Here is a 19,659-nt window from a genome sequence, read left to right as displayed (position 1 = left end):
CTTGCCCCTCCCCTTCCCACCCAGCTCCATTGCAGCAGCTGGAGCTTTCCCAGGCTGCTTCCTGCCCCGCCCCAAAGGACCATGTGCCTTTGCACCTCCGGAGGTGGTGAAAGGCTTCAACTTTCTGTGTCTGTGTTGCTGTAAAGAAGCTGGCTGGTGAGTAGAGAGGCCAATCCCCTACATCAGATTTGCAAGAAGGGTGTGTGTGTGTGTGTGGAGGAGAGGGAAACATCTTCATTATTCCCTATGTGGAATATTTCTCATAGGGTATAATGGGGAATTGATCTGGAGGTTTCAGGGGCTGTGGGGGAGCTATTTTTTGAGGTAGAGGCACCAAATTTTCCGTATAGTATCTAGTGCCTCTCCCCAAAATACCCCCCAAGTTTCAAAATGATTGGACCAGGGGGTCCAGTTCTATGAGCCCCAAAAGAAGGTGCCCCTATCCTTCATTATTTCCTATGGAAGAAAGACATTTAAAAAGGTGTGCTGTCCCTTTAAATGTGATGACCAGAACTCCCTTGGAGATCAGTTATGCTTGTCACACCCTTGTTCCTGGCTCCGCCTCAATGTCTCCTGGCTCCACCCCCAAAGTCCCCAGTTATTCCTTGAATTGGACTTGGCAACCCTACTGTGAGACTAGTTTGGGTAGTGAAGGGTAGGGTATAAATCCAATATCTTTTTCTTCTTAATTGTTCTCTTTCCAGGTTTTCTCCATCCTCAGTATACTCTTTCCTGGAAGCTGTTGTTCTGTGCTTGCAGTGGAGAGTACTACACTCATGGACTATTTGAATTGTGCAGTTACACAGAGGCCTACTCCTACCTGTCATTCTTCTAGTAATCTCTACATCAGATCAAGGCCTTGTGCACCCAAGGGCAGTGTTACTTACAGCAATCAGATGTAGCAGAGCCTTATTATCACAAAGTTATTTTTATCAATCACCCCAATGAAAAAAAGGTTAAACATAAAGGTAGACAACAGTTGCAGAAACCATCAGAACCCAGTAGAAACCAGGATGTTGAACTTCCCTTTCAGTGTCTAGGCCGACCTCCTTCCATAACACCCTCTTTTGGTAGACTAGTATCTTGGTTGGTACAATGAAATGATACAGTACTGAGGCATGGAGTCTATACAGCTAGGAGACAAGAAAAGACAATGCTCAGCCAAAGTAAATCATCAGCATTATCACTATTATTATTAGGAATCTGCTTGCTAGGCTCTTTGAGTTCAAAGCAAAGGCACTATGGGTAATTCCTAGTAAAGGAAATATTTTACTTCCTGAGCTGATATGGATTGATTTAAATCAGTGATTTAAGTCACCAAGCAGAAGTCCTGGTTAAGTGCATCAATTTTAATCAAGTTTTCCATTTAAGGAAAAGACAGCTGAGGCTATCCATAATACAGAGGGACAGAATTAGCCTGATGGCCTTTCTTAGACTCTCCCCACAAACCAATATCACAGAACCAGGGGCTCTCCTGTTATGGTATGGTATCTATAGCCCCTCACTCTGTCATAGCCATAAGTGACCAGAACATATTTGCCTGCTTTACCATTTACACTGCAATCTGCAAATAAATACTGCCTGCATCATATAGGGTTGCCAATCCCCAGATGGGAGCAAGGGATCTTGTGGTTTGGAGGCCCTCCCCTCACTTCAGGGTCATCAGAAAGCGGTGGGGGGGGGATGTCAGCTGGGCACTCTATTATTCCCTATGGAGACCAATTCCCATAAGGTATAATGAAGAATTCTTTTGTGGGTCTCAGGGAGGAGGCTGCTTTTTGAGGCAGAGGCACCAGATTTTCAGCACAGCATCTGGCGCCTCTCTTCAAAACACCCTCCAAGTTTCCAAAAGATTGGACCAGGGGCTTCCTTTGGAGTTCAATTATGCTAGTCACAACCTTGCACCTGGCTCCACCCCCAAAGTCCCCAGATATTTCTTGAATTGGACTTGGGAACCCTACCATCATAACACATTTTGACTCCAAGGGGGTAGTTTAGGGCAATTTATTTTCCTCAAATGGGTTGTTTTTGAAGCAGATCGAAGCCACAAGGACAGTGATTTACAACTGATGTGTGAGGAGAGGATTGAACTCTTTTTCCCATTGAAAAGACTTGCAGTGGTTATTTGCAACAGGAAAAGGGTTCAAGGAGAAAGTGCTGAATAGCACCTGTCTCCCACACATTTGTCTGCCTCTTTAAATTGCAGCCCCTTTGTCTGCAGTTTACATTTTTATTTTTTAAAACTTGGGGGAAGTAATTGCAGAACAGTGTGTAACATCCTGGCTCAGGCTGAGTCAGCTGAAATTGAATCCAACAAAGACGGAGGTTCTTTATCTAAGCCGGGGTGGTCCAAGGGGAGGGGTCCAGCTGCCTGCTCTAGACAGGGTGCCATTGATACCGACCCCGAAGGTCAAGAGCTTGGGCGTGCTCCTTGAGCCCTCCCTTACAATGGAGGCCCAGGTAGCAGCCACTATTAGATCAGCCTTTTTTCATCTTCAGCGGGTGCGGCAGCTGGCTCCTTTTCTGGAGCACAATGACTTAGCAATGGTGATCCATGCTATGGTCACCTCAAGAATAGATCACTGTAATGCTCTCTACATGGGGCTACCCTTGACACTGACTCGCAAACTATAGTTAGTACAGAACGCTGCGGCACGGCTGTTAATGAGGCTCCTCGATGGGAGAACATTCAGCCAGTGCTGAAAGAGCTACGCTGGCTACCTATTGTGTTCCGAATCCATTTCAAGGTGTTGGTATTGACCTTTAAAGCCCTTTATGGTCAGGGACCTGTTTATCTGCAGGCCTGCCTTTCCCCATATATCCCCCAGAGAGCACTGCATTCAGGGACAAAAAATCTGCTGTCCACCCCTGGAACAAAGGAGGCCAGGTTGCGTTTGACACGAGCCAGGGCCTTCTCGGTGGCAGCACCAGAGTTATGGAATGCTCTCCCGGAGGCCATAAGGGCCCTGTGAGACCTTCCTACATTCCGCAGGGCCTATAAGACCAAATTGTTTCAACAGGCCTTCGATGCTTAAACTGAGAGAGAGCTGCCACCTGACATCAGCTAGAGTTCCCGGTGACCAACCATCTCAAAAACAGAACCGCCAACATAGTATTGGTACAGCACCGTGGAATAGTTTTTAAATTTTAATTGTATTAATGTTTTATAGATTTTATTGACTTATTGTTTTAAATCATGTAAACGACTGTTGTAAGCTGCCTTGAGTCTGCTTGCAGAGGGGGTGGGATAAAAGTCTAATGTAAATAAATAAATTGTTCCACCGTTGGCATAGTGCCTGAGCTCCAAGTCAGGGAATCTATAGTTCACATCACACTATGCCCTAAACTCAAAGTTATCTTTAAAAAGTCACTTTCTTTCTCTCCCTCTCTCAGTCCTGATTCTGTAAAGTGGGTATGGTAATAATACTGGGTTCAGAGAATGGATTCAAACAAAATAGTATACATGAAGTACTTTGAATGATGGAATGTATTACATTAATAACAACACAGCATCCACACTTCCAGACACAGCATCCACAGCATCCAGACACAGCATCCACACTTCTTTAGTCAGTTCTCAAGGGTTTTTTTCCCAGGTAAATCAGAGCATTTCTTGACCAAAGCTTTGAAACATCCTACTCCAGGACCATTTAGAATTTATGTTCCAATGAGACAATGATTAAAAAGTTAGTCAGAGAAAATGCACAACTCAAGCATTTAGAAATAAAAATATGAAAAAGTACATTCCTGTCTTAAAACACTGCCCTGTCTTGAATACTACTTACGAGCAGGCTATAAGACTTCATTTACCAAACAGATGTCCCGACAGTTGCCAATTCCAGTTTTGGAACTTCCTGGAGATTTGGAGGTGCAGCCTAAGGAAGGCAGGATTTGGGGAGGGGAGAGACCTGAGCAGCGTATAATACTATGTAGTCTACCCTCCAAAGCAGCCATTTTCTGCATGGGAACTAATTGCTTTTGTCTGAAGATCAGTAATTCTGGGAGAGCTCTGGACCCCACCTAGAGACTGGCAACTCTAGGCTCCAAAGCCCCCTCCCTTTTCATTCAGGCTTACTTCATTCCTAAGCAGGATCTGCTGGTGACAACAGTCAGGCTTGCAACACGGATAGTCTTGCTGGCAATTTAAGAATATTGACTTCATCCAGCTCATGTGATCTCGGCGGGGAGGGCGGGGTATAAATAAAAAAAAATTATTTATTTATTTATATTTTATCTTGGACCAGTCTTTGTACATTTCCCATGGTGACCATACAGAGAAACACTTTGTGACCCATTTATATCAGGAGAACAGTGGATGGAAGCAAGCCATTTTTCTGCTTGTGGGAGGGTTGTCCGGAAAATAGGATTCCCAAACCCAGGTCCCAGCGGGGGATCCCCAGTTTTTACAAGCTTCCCCCCGCCCCCAACCAGCTGGCCAGCAGGGGAAGCCCCGCCCCCCACAGTCACCATGTAGTTTTAGAGCTCCTGCAGATCCATTTTTAAAATATGTGCCTTTAAGGCTGAGCAGGAAGCAGGAAACAGGAAGGGCTTCGGAGAACGGCCCCTCCCTTTCTTTTGCTTTCGTTTTCAGATCAAATAAAGTTCTCCAGGCTCTGCCCCCAAAGTCTCCAGATATTTCTTGAATTGGACTTGGCAACCCTACCGGAAAAGGATTCTGCCATAGAGGCCTTTGATTGGCTCATTAATTGCCCTGGGCAAGGCAATAATAACTATAGCTGAATGAAGGGAAGGGCTTGTACAAAGAAGGTGACTGAGCTTGAATTCATATTTCTTTTGACTCTGTCCAATATGTAAAAAATGGGATGCAGCAGCCCTCCCTTTCTAGAGGCTTTCAGCTTGGTTTGACGGCAATTCCGTATCATATAGAATGATTATCTAATATAGCATCATTCCTAAATCTATGCTGCATCTTGTTGGCACTGTAGCAGAACCAGAGAGAAAGGCAATTAATTAAATTCAAAGTGATATTCTGAGGGGAAGCTCTCTGCAGTGTGAGAAACCTTCTTTTAAAATTATGTTTATCCTTCCAACTTATGTTAGTGAAAGCTGTATCAATTTTGAAATATTTGGTGTTCTCAGACAATTGCCCAAGCTTGTTTGGAAGGACCAGTATGTAGGAGCAAGGCTTAGGCTTAGTTGAAGATATACATTGACTCCTAAGAGGAAGGAGGAGATTACAATGGAGAAGCAGTGTGACTCCCATGTCTGGTGCTGCTTTCTTACAGGCTTCTTAAATCTCTGGGTTCACGTGAAGAATAAGCAGCCCACTCTAGCCTTGTCACTCAATGGGAACAGAGGAAATACCTGGCAACAAGCACATGTACCTATCAACCCTGCAGGACCTTTCCAGGTAAGCAGACACTGGGGGCCTAGAGGACACATGCCACCTCATGTAGATGTCTGGCATGTGCTAGCAAAGCCCATGGAAAAATAGCCCCAAGGCTTCTTTATTCCATGTAAAGGGGAGTAAAGAGACCAGAGTGTGTACCACCTTATTAACATGAGGGCTGTTTCCCTCCTGAATTATTGCTTGAGTGTAAGGTTCTTATTGGGTAACAGCAGTTCTGTAATGGTTCTTCTCTTATATGCTAGTTTGTAAGTCCTAAAGAAATCTTTATCCCCCGCTACTAGTACTTCATATTGGTGCTTAAGCTTAATATGAAAACCATAGTGGTTAATAGTGTAGAACTAGTCTCTGGAAGATTCAGGTTTGAATCCCCACTCATATCATGGAAACTTGCTGGGTGACCAATCACATTCTCTCAAGCTAATCTACCTCACAGAGTTGTTGTGAGGAGAAAATGGAGGAGAGGATAATGATGTAAGTCACTTGGGTCCCCAATGCAAAGAAAAGTGTACTATAAATCAATTAAATAAAATAAGTAAATATCTACATTAAATATTTGAGTTAAAGAGTTGTTTAGGCAGGCAGGCAGGGAGACAGATATGCCTTGTCGGCAAGGAATAGATATATCCAGGGCTTTTTTGGTAGAAAAAGCCCAGCAGAAACTCATTTGCATATCAGGCCACACACCCTGATGTCACCATTGTTTCATATAGGGCTTTTTGTAGAAAAAGCCCAAAAGGAATCCATTTACATATTAGGCCACACCCCCTGGCACCAAGCCAGCCAGAACTGCGTTCCTGCTATTTAAAAAAAAGCCCTGGATATATCTACATGTGTGATTCAGACTGGAACTGGATATTAAAGGAGACACATAGCTGCTACCAAAAGCAGCAGCCTTCTGCCTCTTTTTCCTCTAGTAGTACATTCCATGACTGCACTGCAAGTTTCTCCCACATGCAGACACCAAGTGGAGGAGGGAAATTCATAGCATGATGATCCTGCATCATGCATTTATAACTGGACGATATCAGAACAGACACCAGTCTACAGTTTTAGTAGCAGCTGTGTGTCTCCTATAATAGCTGGTTCCAACATTGGGGTCACCCTGTAGCTGTGTTAGCAAATGGTCCTGCATGACATTTGTTCTTATTTTTAATGGTTGCATGTTAGTCAAAGAATTAATTTAGATGCTGATTTGCTGTAAAGCAGATTGCAGATACTATATTTTGTGTCTCAGAGAGCTGGCTTTTTTCTTTTTTTCTTTTTTGTTAAGGTGGCCTTGCTCTTGTGCCTGTAAAACCCAGAAACTCAGCAGGACAAGGTTTTCAGAGTGTTGATTAAAAGGAAGGAAAAATTCTATATCCTTCTATCCTTCATTGCCCTGCTAAAAGGCAATGGAGCAGGACTAGGGGAAAAAGATGGCAACCCCACATTGTTAAATGTGTGCTGCAGCAGCTCAGATTTTAGCAGCCATATGCTGCTCTGCAGCTGTGCTCTTCTTGCCATATGCTAGAATGCAACTAAGGAGGCTGCCAGTTTGTGTCTGTAGCAGGTCTCTGTATGAACACTATAGCCTATCTAGGCTAGGTTTTTAATATCTGCTTTATTTGTGGAGATACACTATATAATAAGCAAGCTTGTATAAAGTTTGTTTTTGTTTTAAAATCATGGCAAATTGGACTCAGAATGGAGTTGGATAAATTTATCACTTGTGATTTTGATGCATCAGATGTGGTCTTTTAAGATTAGGGCTAGGACACTCATAGAATATTGGGCACACACACACACACCCTCCCAGACTGCCACAACTATAGACAGGGTATTTGGGTAAAGCAGTTATTTCTAATAATAACTTCTTGGGATAATTTGATAAAAGGATGTGGTTTTGTGCTCAGGACCTGGCTGAAGTTGCAACTTTAAGAACATAAGAGAAGCCACGGTGGATCACGCCAATGGTCCATCCAGTCCAAAACTCTGTCACACAGTGGCCAAAAAAACCAGGTGCCATCAGGAGATCCACCACTGGGGCCAGGACACTAGAAGTCCTCCTGCTGTTGCCCCCCCCGCATCAGCAGGATATACCCAGAAGAAATAACAAAAGAGTATCTGGAGGAGGAGCTGCAAGTGAACACTCAACAGCTGTCTGCTGCCACCATCTTCCTATCGAGTAGTAGCTGTCATGTGTCAGAACCCCACATCAAATTTACAACCTAGAATACTGAAAGCATACTTTTAAATACCTTACAGATTAGGCAATGGCAGCTTTTATGATTCAATGAGCACATCTACATAATAGACTAAACTGTTATAACCTTAGGTCTGCCGGGACATTATATATATATAATATATATATATTATATATATATATATATATATATATATATATATATATATATATATATATATATATATATATATATATATATATATATATAAAACCTCTCTTTTAAATATCTCCAGGGCTTTTTGTGTACCCTGTGTAACCTTGTGTACCGAGCAGGAATTTATTTGCATATTAGGCCACACCCCCTGATGTCTCCATTATTTAACATAGGGCTTTTTGTAGGAAAAGGTCCAGCAGGAACTCATTTGCATATTAAGCCACACACCCTGACATCAGGCCAGCCGAAACCATGTTCCTGTGCTTTCCTGCTCAAAAAAAGCCCTGAATATCTCACAGATTTGGTGACAGCAGCTTTTATGATTTAATGGGCATATCTGGGCGGGAGGGGGGGGGCGTTTCTGTGCATTCCTGCTAAAAAAAAAAAGCCTGGGCATATCTACATAATAGATAAGTTGGTGTAACCCTAGGTTTGCCAAACTGTGCTGTTTGTTTTTAAACTTCTTTGTTTTAATGTGTTGTAATGTGTTGTGACTATTTGTTTATTTGTGTATGATTGTGAGGCGTAATGGCTTCAATATTTGTCTGTAATCCGCCCTGAGCCCGCTTGCAGGGAGAGCAAAATATAAATTCAATAAATAAAGGGTTTATCGAAAGCTAAATTCCAAAGTGCCTCAGTGTATCAGTGCTTCCATAGGAACACTCTGATGAGAAGATCCAATATTGTAAAAACAGTTTCCAAGAGATTTTATAGTGAATATTATGCCCTACATTTTATTTTCTTTGTTCAGTGAATGATTTCTTATGTCTGCATATGGCTTGGCTGTGCACATTTGCTTTGTTGTTACATAGCTCTGAAGTGCATAGCATTCTTTAGGGTGCCATAAAATAATAATCTAGTTACTTGTGAATGTGCTGTTCATTGCTTGTAGCTCAGTTATTGCTATGCTCTTAATGACAACAGGGATGGGCAACTAATTTGTTATCATTCAGTAGCTTATGAGCCTGCTCCAGCACATACATTGGTTTGACTCACAAGCTGAACATGAGTCTTCACTGTGGCAGCAACATTTCTGAATTCTGGACCATTTAGCTTTGATAGTGATTATAGCATAATTGACACAGTGGTGCAAATGAAGTCAGTCCTCCCCCTCCCGGAATATGTTACCATTTGGCGATGCACCATGAGATTTCTATAGTTCTGGGTGGGCAATTCAAGAACTGGAGATAAACCTAGGCTTTCCAGGCTTTGCCTCCCACCACCAATCTCCAGGAATTTTGTAGCTCAGAGTTGGCAACCTTTGTCTGAACTCTGCCTTTTAAAAGGAGCACAGCCCCTTTAAATGTGACTGCCGGAACTCCCTTGCGCGTTCAGTCCTTCTTGTCACACCCAGGGGTGGGATTCTAGCAGGAGCTCCTTTGCATATTAGACCACACCCTCCTGATGTAGCCAATCCTCCAAGGGCTTACCAAAAAGAGCCTTGGAAGTGCAGGGGATCCCCCAGGTGGGGGCAGGGGATCCCCCGGTTTGGAGGCCCTCCCCCTGCTCCAGGGTTGTCAGAAAGCGGGGGAAGGGAAATGTCTGCTGGGAACTCTGTTATTCCCTATGGAGATTTATTTCCATAGAAAATCATGGAGAATTGATCCACGGGTATCTGGGGCTCCGAGGGGGGCTGTTTTGGGGGGTAGAGGCACCAAATTTTCAGTATAGCATCTAGTGCCTCTCCCCAAAATACCCCCCAAGTTTCAAAAAGATTGGACCGGGGGTCCAATTCTATGAGCCCCAAAAGAAGGTGCCCCTATCCTTCATTATTTCCTATGGAAGGAAGGAATTGAAAAGGTGTGCCGTCCCTTTAAATGTGATGGCCAGAACTCCCTTTGGAGTTCAATTATGCTTGTCACAGCCTTGAACTTGGCTCCACCCCAATGTCTCCTGGCTCCACCCCCAAAGTCCCCAGATATTTCTTGAATTGGACTTGGCAACCCTAGATAAACCTGGAGTGTTTACATACAATCACAGTCCCATAAACATATTTGAGCTGCTGCTTCACTTTCCTACATGACTTTTCAGTGACCTTGGTACACATGATACATAGTTTGCACATTACAGGTAGATAGGGGGGGGGGGTGAGATCTTGCTACAGAGAAATAACCACACAACTGATTACCATTTTTAATTTATCTTGGTATTCCTGTTCAGAAGATAACCCTTTGTTGAATGTTTAAGAACTAAAGGTTCCCAAATGATGACTACAAGAGAGGAGGGATTTATGCCACAAACAGTATCCTGTATGTGCCTGATACTCCTACAGTATCAGGAGTATCTATTGTGATTACAATAGTACTCCTACAAAATACTAAATTCCGCCAATAGAATTGGCTCATAGCAAATAAACTACCTTGTGGGAAGATGTGCAGAGAGCATCCAGTAAACTGGGAAAACAGTTTGTTCCATAAAACTTTTCCTTATTTTATAGCAAGGCATCCCACCTTGAAAAATCTGGATATTATTTTCACAATTCCCATTCTCCCTCCCCATGACAGTATTACACTTCCCTTAGCACCATGCAGTGGTAAATGAACTGGTATTGACTGGAAGCTGACGTGGACTCAAGTAACAAGAAATCTTTTTTCTGTATTACAAGGAGCAATCCTAAACAGGTCTTCTCAGGATTAAGTCTGTTCCGTTTTATTTAACCAGGCTTACTCCTAGGAAATATTCTTAGCTATAGTCTCTGATTTCAACATTTGAGAGGCAAGACAGTTGAACTTCTGTCTGTGAATGCCTGGACAGACTTTATACTGCACAGGCTTTATACTGCAGGGCTTCATATCATGTGAGGACAGAAAGTAGCTGGCTGATAACCTTCTCTTGTATAATGGGACATGAATGTAGCAGTTGGCTCTTTTCCTTAGGGAATGGGAGGTGACTGAGGCTGTGCCCTGAGCTGCCCCTGAAATTTTGTAACCATGGGAACAGTATGAGTGGCATGGGCTAATGAAGCTGTAAGTGTTGGGCTTTGAGGATAAAGGAAACCCTTATGAGTCCAGTGTCAGAAGGACAGTGTGTGGTGCATTGCTGCAGAGGTAGGACACAGATATCTGAGCACTGGAGCATCCCTGTCTCTCTCCTTCCTTAGTCTATGTGTAGATAATCTGGCTCTTAAGGGACAGGGCAAATAACTTTATTAAAATTTTGTATTCAATTACATACAAGAATGCATGAACACATATAGATGCTTCCCTGTGTAAACATAGAAAGCCAGTTCCCTTTTAACCAAAAAAAGTCACAATCCTAAGGCACTTCTATGAGAGTAAGCCCCACTGGATAACATGGGACTTGCTTCTGAGTAGATCTGCTTATGCTTTCTCCCAGAATCTCTTGCATAGTCTTGGTACAATGCTGTGGCTTCAGTTTGATCAAGTCTCCAAGAGAAGAAATTTCAAGCTGATCTACAGAATGAAGTCTGAGACAGTAAATCTGTAAACTATACCACTTCAGGCTGTGGGGGGGGGGTCTCCATTGGGGGCATTTCACTGCCCACACTAGCAGAACAGATATAAAAGTTTTGTATTTCTGTCTCCTTCCTGTGTTAGTTTACTACATGTGCAAAACTTGTTACATGAGGGAGCACTGAAAAATGAACCCAAATGTGACAACCAGTGTTTCATAAAGGTGAATGTCAGACTTGAACTAGGCAAATGTGAGTTCAAATCCTTGCTCTGGCATGAATCTCACTGAGTGACCTTGAACATGTCCCTTTCTCTCATCCTAACATACTTTTTAATTAATATATATATACACTTCACCTTTTCTCTTGGCTCAACCCACTTTGCGTGATTGTTATAAAGATAAAATGGAAGAGGGGAAAGTCACATGCATCACTCAGAGTTTCCTGGAGGAAGGCCAGGATAAAAATGTAACAGGTAGATAAACAGCCTGAAGAGATATAGTCCTGAATTCAGGCGCCTTCATGCTGCATCATGTGTCAAGAGATGCTTTCCCACAGCCAGGGAGGGGGGGGTGTCATTCATTCATCATGTGTCAATGGGGTGGGCAGGCTAAAGCAAAGATGAAATAGTAATTTGTGGTAAGAGCAGGAGGGGCGCTGGTTGAAATGTGATACCCTTCTCATATGACTGCTTTTCCAGCACATATATTGCGTCATTAATTTAGTCCATGAAAACAGGTCTGTTGCTCCCCCCCCCCCCTCCCCTGATATCACCTCTTTGTTCATTAATCTTTTGTTTTAGTCTTTTCCCATTCCCTTTCCCCCATTTGTCTTCCCCAAGTCCTGGTCATCCTTTGCGCAGCTATGCTTTCTTTTATCCCTGTCACTTGCCCTAACATTCTTCTTACAGTGTGAGAATCTTTACCAGAATATTGGGCTTCGTGGCCATGCTGAGCATAAGGCAAAATTAAACAAAAAAAAAAGAAAAATTGATGAGGGCTAGTTTTGGAAATGAAAACATTTCCTTGCTATGCCTTTACATCAATGGTGCAAGTGTGAATAAAAATATACTTTATATGTAATAAACAAAGTCATACAATATAAACATGAAAGTATATGTCATGAAGTGTGTGAAATAGTTTGTGGCTATAAGTTTAAGAGTCTTTCTGAGAACTATAGTTCTGTAAGGGTAAGAGGCTAAGGACTTCTAACAGAAATCTCTGCATCTCACCAGGCTATGGTTGACAGGGCTCTTTTTGGAAAGCCATAATAGTTAAAGTGATATAAAACCAATATATGTTTGTAGTGGAGATCTGCCTTCTGTGCAGTATGAAGCTGCCAAATGGATCATCAGTCTAAGAGCTTGTTCTCAGTTGATACTAGACATCATGATGTGACCCACTGAGCACAATGGAACCAGGGACAATTTTGTTTGTTTTTCCTGTTTGTTTTTCCACTGCTATCATTTGTTTTAGCTGTATGAGCATCTGTAGAGAATGCTATATGTTAAGGGAACCTGGCCAGCGTAGGGGTGGGGCAGGGCCCTCAAGATCCTTTCCCACTCTAATATTCTCTGCCTGCAGATCATCTTTGAGGGTGTATGTGGCACAGGCTTCGAGGGAGATATTGCCATTGATGATGTCACCCTTAAAAGGGGGGATTGTCCAAGGAAGCCAATTATCCCAAATAAAGGTGAGTGCTTAGTGTACTATATGCACATATCACCTCTAATCTGAGGGAAAAGTTGAAAGAACTCTGCCTACTGACAGGACTCAGTATATGTTTATAGAGTTCTAAGCATGGATCATTACTGATTGAAAATCAAACTAGATGAGATAGCAGGAGATCTGTAACTGGATCTCCCACTTTTTTAATGTTCAAAGCAGTTGCAGAGTGGGATGTGTGTTTTGGGGAGGTGTTTGAACCATTCTCAACCCAATCCACACTACTACGACATCATAGTGCTTTTGTCCTTTTTTTAAAAAATGAGAAAACCAAACACAGATCCCCTGCTGTCTCCTCTAAGGCATATTTTAGATTACAGTAGTTTGTGTGGATGATGGCAGAGCAAGAGCTGGGGGAGGGGGTCATGCAATCCCCAGGCTATAACCACTACACCAGATGTAGCAGTTGCTCTAAACTTTTGCCATATTAATTAACTGAAGTAGTTTTTCTTTAGAATCTTCATCCGCTGTGAGGCAGGAAGATAATAATTATAGCAGTAGTTACAGGACAAAACAACACAGAACATTTATTTCATTATTACAAACCTTTATTAAGTAGTTTAATATACAGAAAGAGGTCAGGAGGCCTCTTCTAAAATTGTGGAGAAATCTTTCCCCTTATTTGTGTACATTTATAATACATACCTGAAATCAGTCCTATGTGAAAAATCACAAAACTGCCCATACCAGAAAGAAAGCTATTTTTGTATTAATATTTTATTGAGATATAGAATGCAACAGATATCGATCACTGCTTTATATTTATGTGTCAATTTATGTATTCTTAAATGCTGCCCTTTGACTTTAGGGTATATATTTGGCATCCCAATGTGCCTAATCAGGGCCAGCTCTGCCACTAGGCAAACTAGGAGACTGCCTAGAGTCCCAGCCTCCTGGGGGTACCAAATTGGGTGCCCCCCATGTGACTTGGTGACATTATCAGTGTAGCGAGGGTGCCAGAAGTTAACCTTGCCTAGGGTGCCAGACAGTCTAGGGCCAGCTCTGTGCCTAATAATTTGCAATTTAAACATTACAATTAGAGAACAGTTTTAAATTATTTACACATAAAAATACCCAATGCATTAACACTAGCAGGGTCCATTGTATGATTTATGCATCAACCATAGCCAGTTCCTAGGTATTTTTTGAGATGATATGCCCATGAGACTTCTTTCAAGAGAAATAAGGGCACGGCCATGATAGAAGGAAGTCCCTTGGATGTCTGCTAAAGTGTCATTGAAAGAATTGGGAAGTCTTACAATATATTTGTACTCCATTCTTTCATTTTTGAGTGTGTAGTTTTGCCATGATTTGTCCTATTCTTTAGATTATCCCTTCATTTTGTGATGACTTGGGTTGCAAAATATACAAGTTTTCCATGTCTAATCCTTCTCTCTTCCTTTGCCCTACAGCGGTTGCCCTTCCAGGGAACAGTGCCCTCATCCTACACAAATCTTCCCTCTACGGGCTGCTACCTTCCTTCCTTTATGTGCTGCTCAGATGATATCAAGCAATGGCTCCTGTCTTCTAGCCAAGACATTCCTCCTCCTTTCCTATTTGGTCACCTCTGCTCCTCTTCCTCTCCCTCTTCATTGGCACACCAAAGTGTCCATAAGTTACCAAAGACTAACAAGCATGACCACGCAAAAGGGATCCAGCTCAGAGCCTGAAGGATTCCTGGAGGAAGTCATGAAGTGTGAGAATAAACAAACAAAAAAGAATAAAAACAAAAAAGTACAAGAAACAGAGAAAGTGGGAGGAAACAATGGAAAGAAGAGATACAAATGCTGGATTAAAAGACAAAGATGAAAATGGAAAAAGATATTTAAAAGATGAATGAAATGAAAAAAGTCACGTTTCTTTGGGAACAGTGGATGGGACTTCCTCAGGGAAGTGGGAACTTTGTTTTAAACAAAAACAATATATTAAAGCACAAATTTCTACCAGAACTCTTACCTTCTTTACTGCGGAGCCACAGTTTAGGAGACCTTCTAGCACAGAGCCTCCCTTCTGGATGTCTGTGCTATTACTTTCCCTGGCTGTCTCTGGCTACAACCTTTCTGCTGCAGCACCACCTCACCCTTCCAAAATGGCATCCCACTCGTCCCCATTGGGGGCCACCCCTTCCCCATGTGCTGGTGACCACAGAACCTTGCCCACACCATTGCATGTGCTTCAGAGTATCCATACGCATTTCCAAGATTATCACATATTTACTAGTTCATGTGCAATTTGCTTTGGCCCATCTATTACACCTTTTTGCTACCAACTTCAGCTCAAGGAACAAAGCAGAGGAACAGACATGTTGCGGAGATGAATGGAAAAATCTGGGGCAGATATTCGCTGCTGGATCAGCTGTTGACATCCCCCCAGTATTTTTGTTGGGTGGTTTTTGCTTCCTCAAGCTGCACTTAGCTTTCTCCCTTTGCTCTTAGTTCTTTTCACCATCATGGAGGCAAGCCAGCACAGGGTCTGAAAAAAATGCCTTTGGTTTGGGGACTAAGGCAGGATGAGTGTTGACATCAAGTCAGTTATTGCCAAAGCATGAGCTACCAAAACCTTGGGGGAAAGATCTTCTCTTAGTGTTAGTTTTGTTTTCACTCCCTTTCTATAACTCTACCCAGTTGGGCAGGATGAGTTTTTTTAAAAAAAAGAAAACAGATAAGGACTTGTGTACTACCTTTTATCTCCTTCTATGCCTTGCCCAGCTCATCCCTCATGGCATCTGAAACTGAAATCGTTGCTTGCTAATTGTGGCATTTACCTTGGCACATACTTAATAATCTGGTGTGGATGACATGGCGTTTGATTTAGTACTGAAGGATGAGACAACTGTATGTCAGTTGTACATTAGGTAGGAGAAACAGGGAACCTTCCAGCAAAGATTGGGGAAAACAGACTTCATGATGTCAAAAAGGAATAAGTTCACAGGGAAAAGAAGTGCTGATAAGATCATACCACCACTGTGAGAGAATAATAGAGGTCTCAGGAAAGTTAACTTTTTGTTCTCATCTTGATCTGGGCATTACTGAGCTTGGAGCACTACGTTTACCTGTACATTAGGTGGGATAATGTCCTCTATTGTTCTAGCAGGTAACAACAAGGTAGAACTTTAGATAATACACTTCCGTGCATATATCTTGCTCCCCCCCCCCCCCTAAATGTGTGAAGCAATGCATTTCAGCACAAGCGTGTGCATTATCCCAGTGCATCTGTTACTTTTAACTTGTGTATTTCAGGAGCAACATAGTGTTATTTTAGGTATAGAAACCCCAGCATATGTCCTCTCTGCCTTCTTAAAAATATATTGATCTTTCTCAAAAATATGCCAATGATGCATACAATTGGGAGAAGGTTAAAAAAATCTATGATATGCTAAGTGACTTGACTCCCTAGTTACTGAAAGATGAAAATGTGTGATAAACTGTTAGACTAGCATCTGTATTCATCAGTTTGTAAGGAGGCAATTGTAGTGGTTGTAACCTGATTCTTTTGATGATCCTCATCATGGCTCATATGCTGGTTCAGTGGGCTCCTTGCAACTAAAAACATGACTGTTCAAAGAGCCCCCATATAAAGGGAAGATTTACCTGGACAGAAGGAAATGTGCTGTTGTAGAACATTTGAAAAGTACATACTGGATATACGGGCATAACAGAAGATATATGAGGGAATAAGGTGATATTGTGTGGGTGTCCATGTATAGCTGACTTCTGGCAGAGGAGAATGAATAGTTTTTGGAAGCCCAGATCATGGATCAGCATAGGGTCCACATATCATTTAATTATGATCCATATATATATCCCCAGAAGACAGAGATGAGGTCTTCATAATAATAGAATAGAATTCTCACAATAATAGAATAAAGAATTGTCCATCACCTGTCCCTTTATCAGGCCTCAGATTCAGTGGGAGCTCACAGGGGCACAGCTCCTGCACCTTTCTGAGAGTTCCACCTCCTTGTCCGTTGAATAGTATGTGGAGCTGCATAACAATCCCTGGATGAGCTCCACCACCTAGTTTTCTACAAAATTACTGCTGCCCTTTATCAATATAGAAGTAGTGCTGATAAAGAACCCTAGCCAGCCATATCTTACTAAAAGAGGAAACTGGATTGTCAGTATGGAAGAAAGAAACAGGATCTGATTAGAATCCTTAAACCCTCTATCCCTCCCAACTATTGGTGATTTATTTCCCCCTCTTAAAAAAATGGTGTCTCTGTATGATCTCTTCTGATTCTAGGACCTACTGAAATCTTATTAGCAGGCAATAAAATGCCGTTCTTAAGCCAAGCACTTGGACATTAAACTCTCCCAGCTACAATCAAAGAGTAAAGGTGGATTCCTGCAACCAGGGACCATACCATAGCCATTGGAAAGCTAACCATGTGGCTATCATGGGCAGGGCTGGCGCTACCGTTAGGCCAACTAGGCAGCTGCCTGCAGCGCAGACCTCAGAGAGGCACAAAACTGACAATCATCATTAGGGTGTGAAATCTGTCACAAGTCTTATCAGGTGTAAATTTTCCAGCAAAAAAAGAAGGAAGTTGAGTAAAAAGTGTGAATCCTGTCATAAATCTTCCAAGGGTGAATTCTCTGTGCAGTTGGCTTGAACTGAATTGGCAGTTAGCAGGATACTCAACACAAGGTTGAATAAAATCAAAGTCTGACTCCTGTTTGTCTCTTTCCAAATAGCCCTCACCATCCTTTGATTATAACCAAAGGAGGCTCTTCTGGGGAAGACAGCTACTATCTGAGGCACAACATATCCCTGCCAGGGGTGTTTTCAGTTGTGAAACACCCTTCTCAGAGAGGCCCACCTGTTGGTGGAGGCATGTTGGGTCAGACTGGGGGGAGCAGGGCGGGGCTTCATAGTCTAGCATCCAGTTCCCAGCAGAATAGAAGAAGAAGAGTTGGTGTTTATACCCTGCTTTTCTCTGCCTTAAGGAGTATCAAAGTGGCTTACACTCATCTTCCCTTCCTCTCCCCGCAACAGTCACCTTGTGAGTTGGGTGGGGCTGAGTTAGTTTGAAGAGAACCAGGACTAGCCCCAGGTCACCCAGCTGGCTGCATGTGGAGGAGTAAGGAATCAAACCCAGTTCTCCAGATTAGAGTCCATTGCTCTGAACCATGTTGGCTCTCAGGAGCTTCCAAAGGATGCATGAAGAAAAACGTGCTCCCTTATTTGGCACTTAAGAAACTGATATTAACAGGTACACTGCCTTTGAATGTGTAGGTTCTGTTTAGTTGTTCTGTCTAATGGCAATTGATACGTCTTCTATGAAATATGTGGTTCTTATGTTTATTTTTTATTTTAATCTAAACCAATGACAGCAAAGTTAATTGTATGAAGAAGTACTTGATTCTATTATTGTGATTTTTAATGGGTGTCATATGGGCCACTCAGAGAGCAATGATAAATCAAGGAGTGGGAGGTTAACATTTGGATTCAGCCACCTCTTTCCTCTTAAGAACATAAGAGAAGCCATGTTGGATCAGGCCAATGGCCTATCCAGTCCAACACTCTGTCACACAGTGACCAAAAAGCCAGGTGCCATCAGGAGGTCCATCAGCAGGGCCAGGACACTAGAAGCCCTCCCGCTGCCCCCCCCCCCCAAGCACCAAGAATACAGAACCTCACTACCCTAGACGGAGAGTTCCATCTATACCTTGTGGCTAATTGCCATTGATGAACTTCTGCTCCATATGCTTATCCAATTCCCTCCTGAAGCTGTCTATGCTTGCAGCTGTCACCAACTGCTGTGGCAGTGAATTCCATGTGTTAATCACCCTTTGGGTGAAGAAGTACTTCCTTTTATCAGTTCTAACCCGACTGCTCAGCAATTTCATCCAGTTTTCATAGAATCTGGACTGCCGGTGGAAGGAAGTTATTTTATACTACTTTCCTAAGGTTGCCAACTCTAGGCTGATAGATTGCTGGAGGTTTGGGGGTGGAGTCTGGAAAAGGCATGTAAGTATTTGAGTATTAAAGGATGATATATATACTGGAAGGACATAATAACAGATTAACTGTTAGAAACCTCTGGTCTGGTCTGAATTTACTGACAGTCATTTTCATTGGGTGGCCTTTGAGTTCTAGTTTATGCATAAGAAGAAAATATTTCTTCAGGTATTTCACTATGTGGGTTATTTTCTTCAACCTATTGTTCTAGTTGCTCTTTTCAAGGCCTTCCCTAACCCACTGTGCCCTTTTTTCAGTGGCTCAATCGTAACGGTGCTTCATATTCCAAATGTGCCTGTGTCAAAGATCCAAGTGAAAGCTTTACAATAACTGATATTTTCGGTTTTAGTCTTTGGCTCAGAATTTGTTTTCCTTCCTGTGGCTGCATGCTGAGCCAGCAATTTCTTTGAGCTATCCATCATGACCGCAGAACACTATCCGTATTGGTGCCACTATCTGGAGTAATTTGGTCTTAACCCTGATTCTAGATACTGGATGAAAAAATTAAATAGCACCATTCCCAATTTCAGTCCCTAGCCCCTCCCCATTTCCCTCTGCTTTATTTTATTTACTTCATGTGTATCCCACTTTTCTACTCAATGGGGACCCAAAATGGCTTACAGTATTCTTCTCTCTTCCATTCCAGGGCTATCTGAAGCAATGCTGATTCTATGACTCACTACACATTTACAGGTCATGAGAGGGAGCACAGGAAGGGGTGAGCCAGTGCTTGGCTCTTGTGGCCCTTTCTTATATGCCCAGGAAATGCCAATTGCCACTTTGGAGTCAGAAAGGAATTTTCCTCCAGGCCAA

General features: G+C 42.5%; 1 protein-coding gene across 4 annotated transcripts in view; it reads left to right on the top strand.

The window, feature by feature from the left end:
• The window catches only part of MDGA1 (MAM domain containing glycosylphosphatidylinositol anchor 1), a 456,809-nt gene extending 441,978 nt beyond the window's left edge, over positions 1-14,831 (top strand). Inside the window, exons 15-17 of one of the 4 annotated variants that reach the window (XM_060244899.1) lie at positions 5,247-5,371; positions 12,745-12,853; positions 14,298-14,831. In XM_060244899.1, the coding sequence (XP_060100882.1) occupies positions 5,247-5,371; positions 12,745-12,853; positions 14,298-14,389 (326 nt within the window). In that variant the 3' untranslated portion in view covers positions 14,390-14,831. The remainder of the gene's footprint in view (positions 1-5,246; positions 5,372-12,744; positions 12,854-14,297) is intronic. The other 3 variants (XR_009555734.1, XM_060244890.1, XM_060244909.1) reach the window with 3 other exon arrangements.
• Positions 14,832-19,659: the final 4,828 nt, after the last annotated feature.

The sequence above is a fragment of the Heteronotia binoei genome, chromosome 1, assembly GCF_032191835.1.
Source record: "Heteronotia binoei isolate CCM8104 ecotype False Entrance Well chromosome 1, APGP_CSIRO_Hbin_v1, whole genome shotgun sequence".
Classification (NCBI taxonomy): Eukaryota; Metazoa; Chordata; class Lepidosauria; order Squamata; family Gekkonidae; genus Heteronotia; species Heteronotia binoei.
The sequence above is the reverse complement of the archived record's forward strand: the minus strand, read 5'-3'. Positions and strand labels throughout refer to the sequence as shown.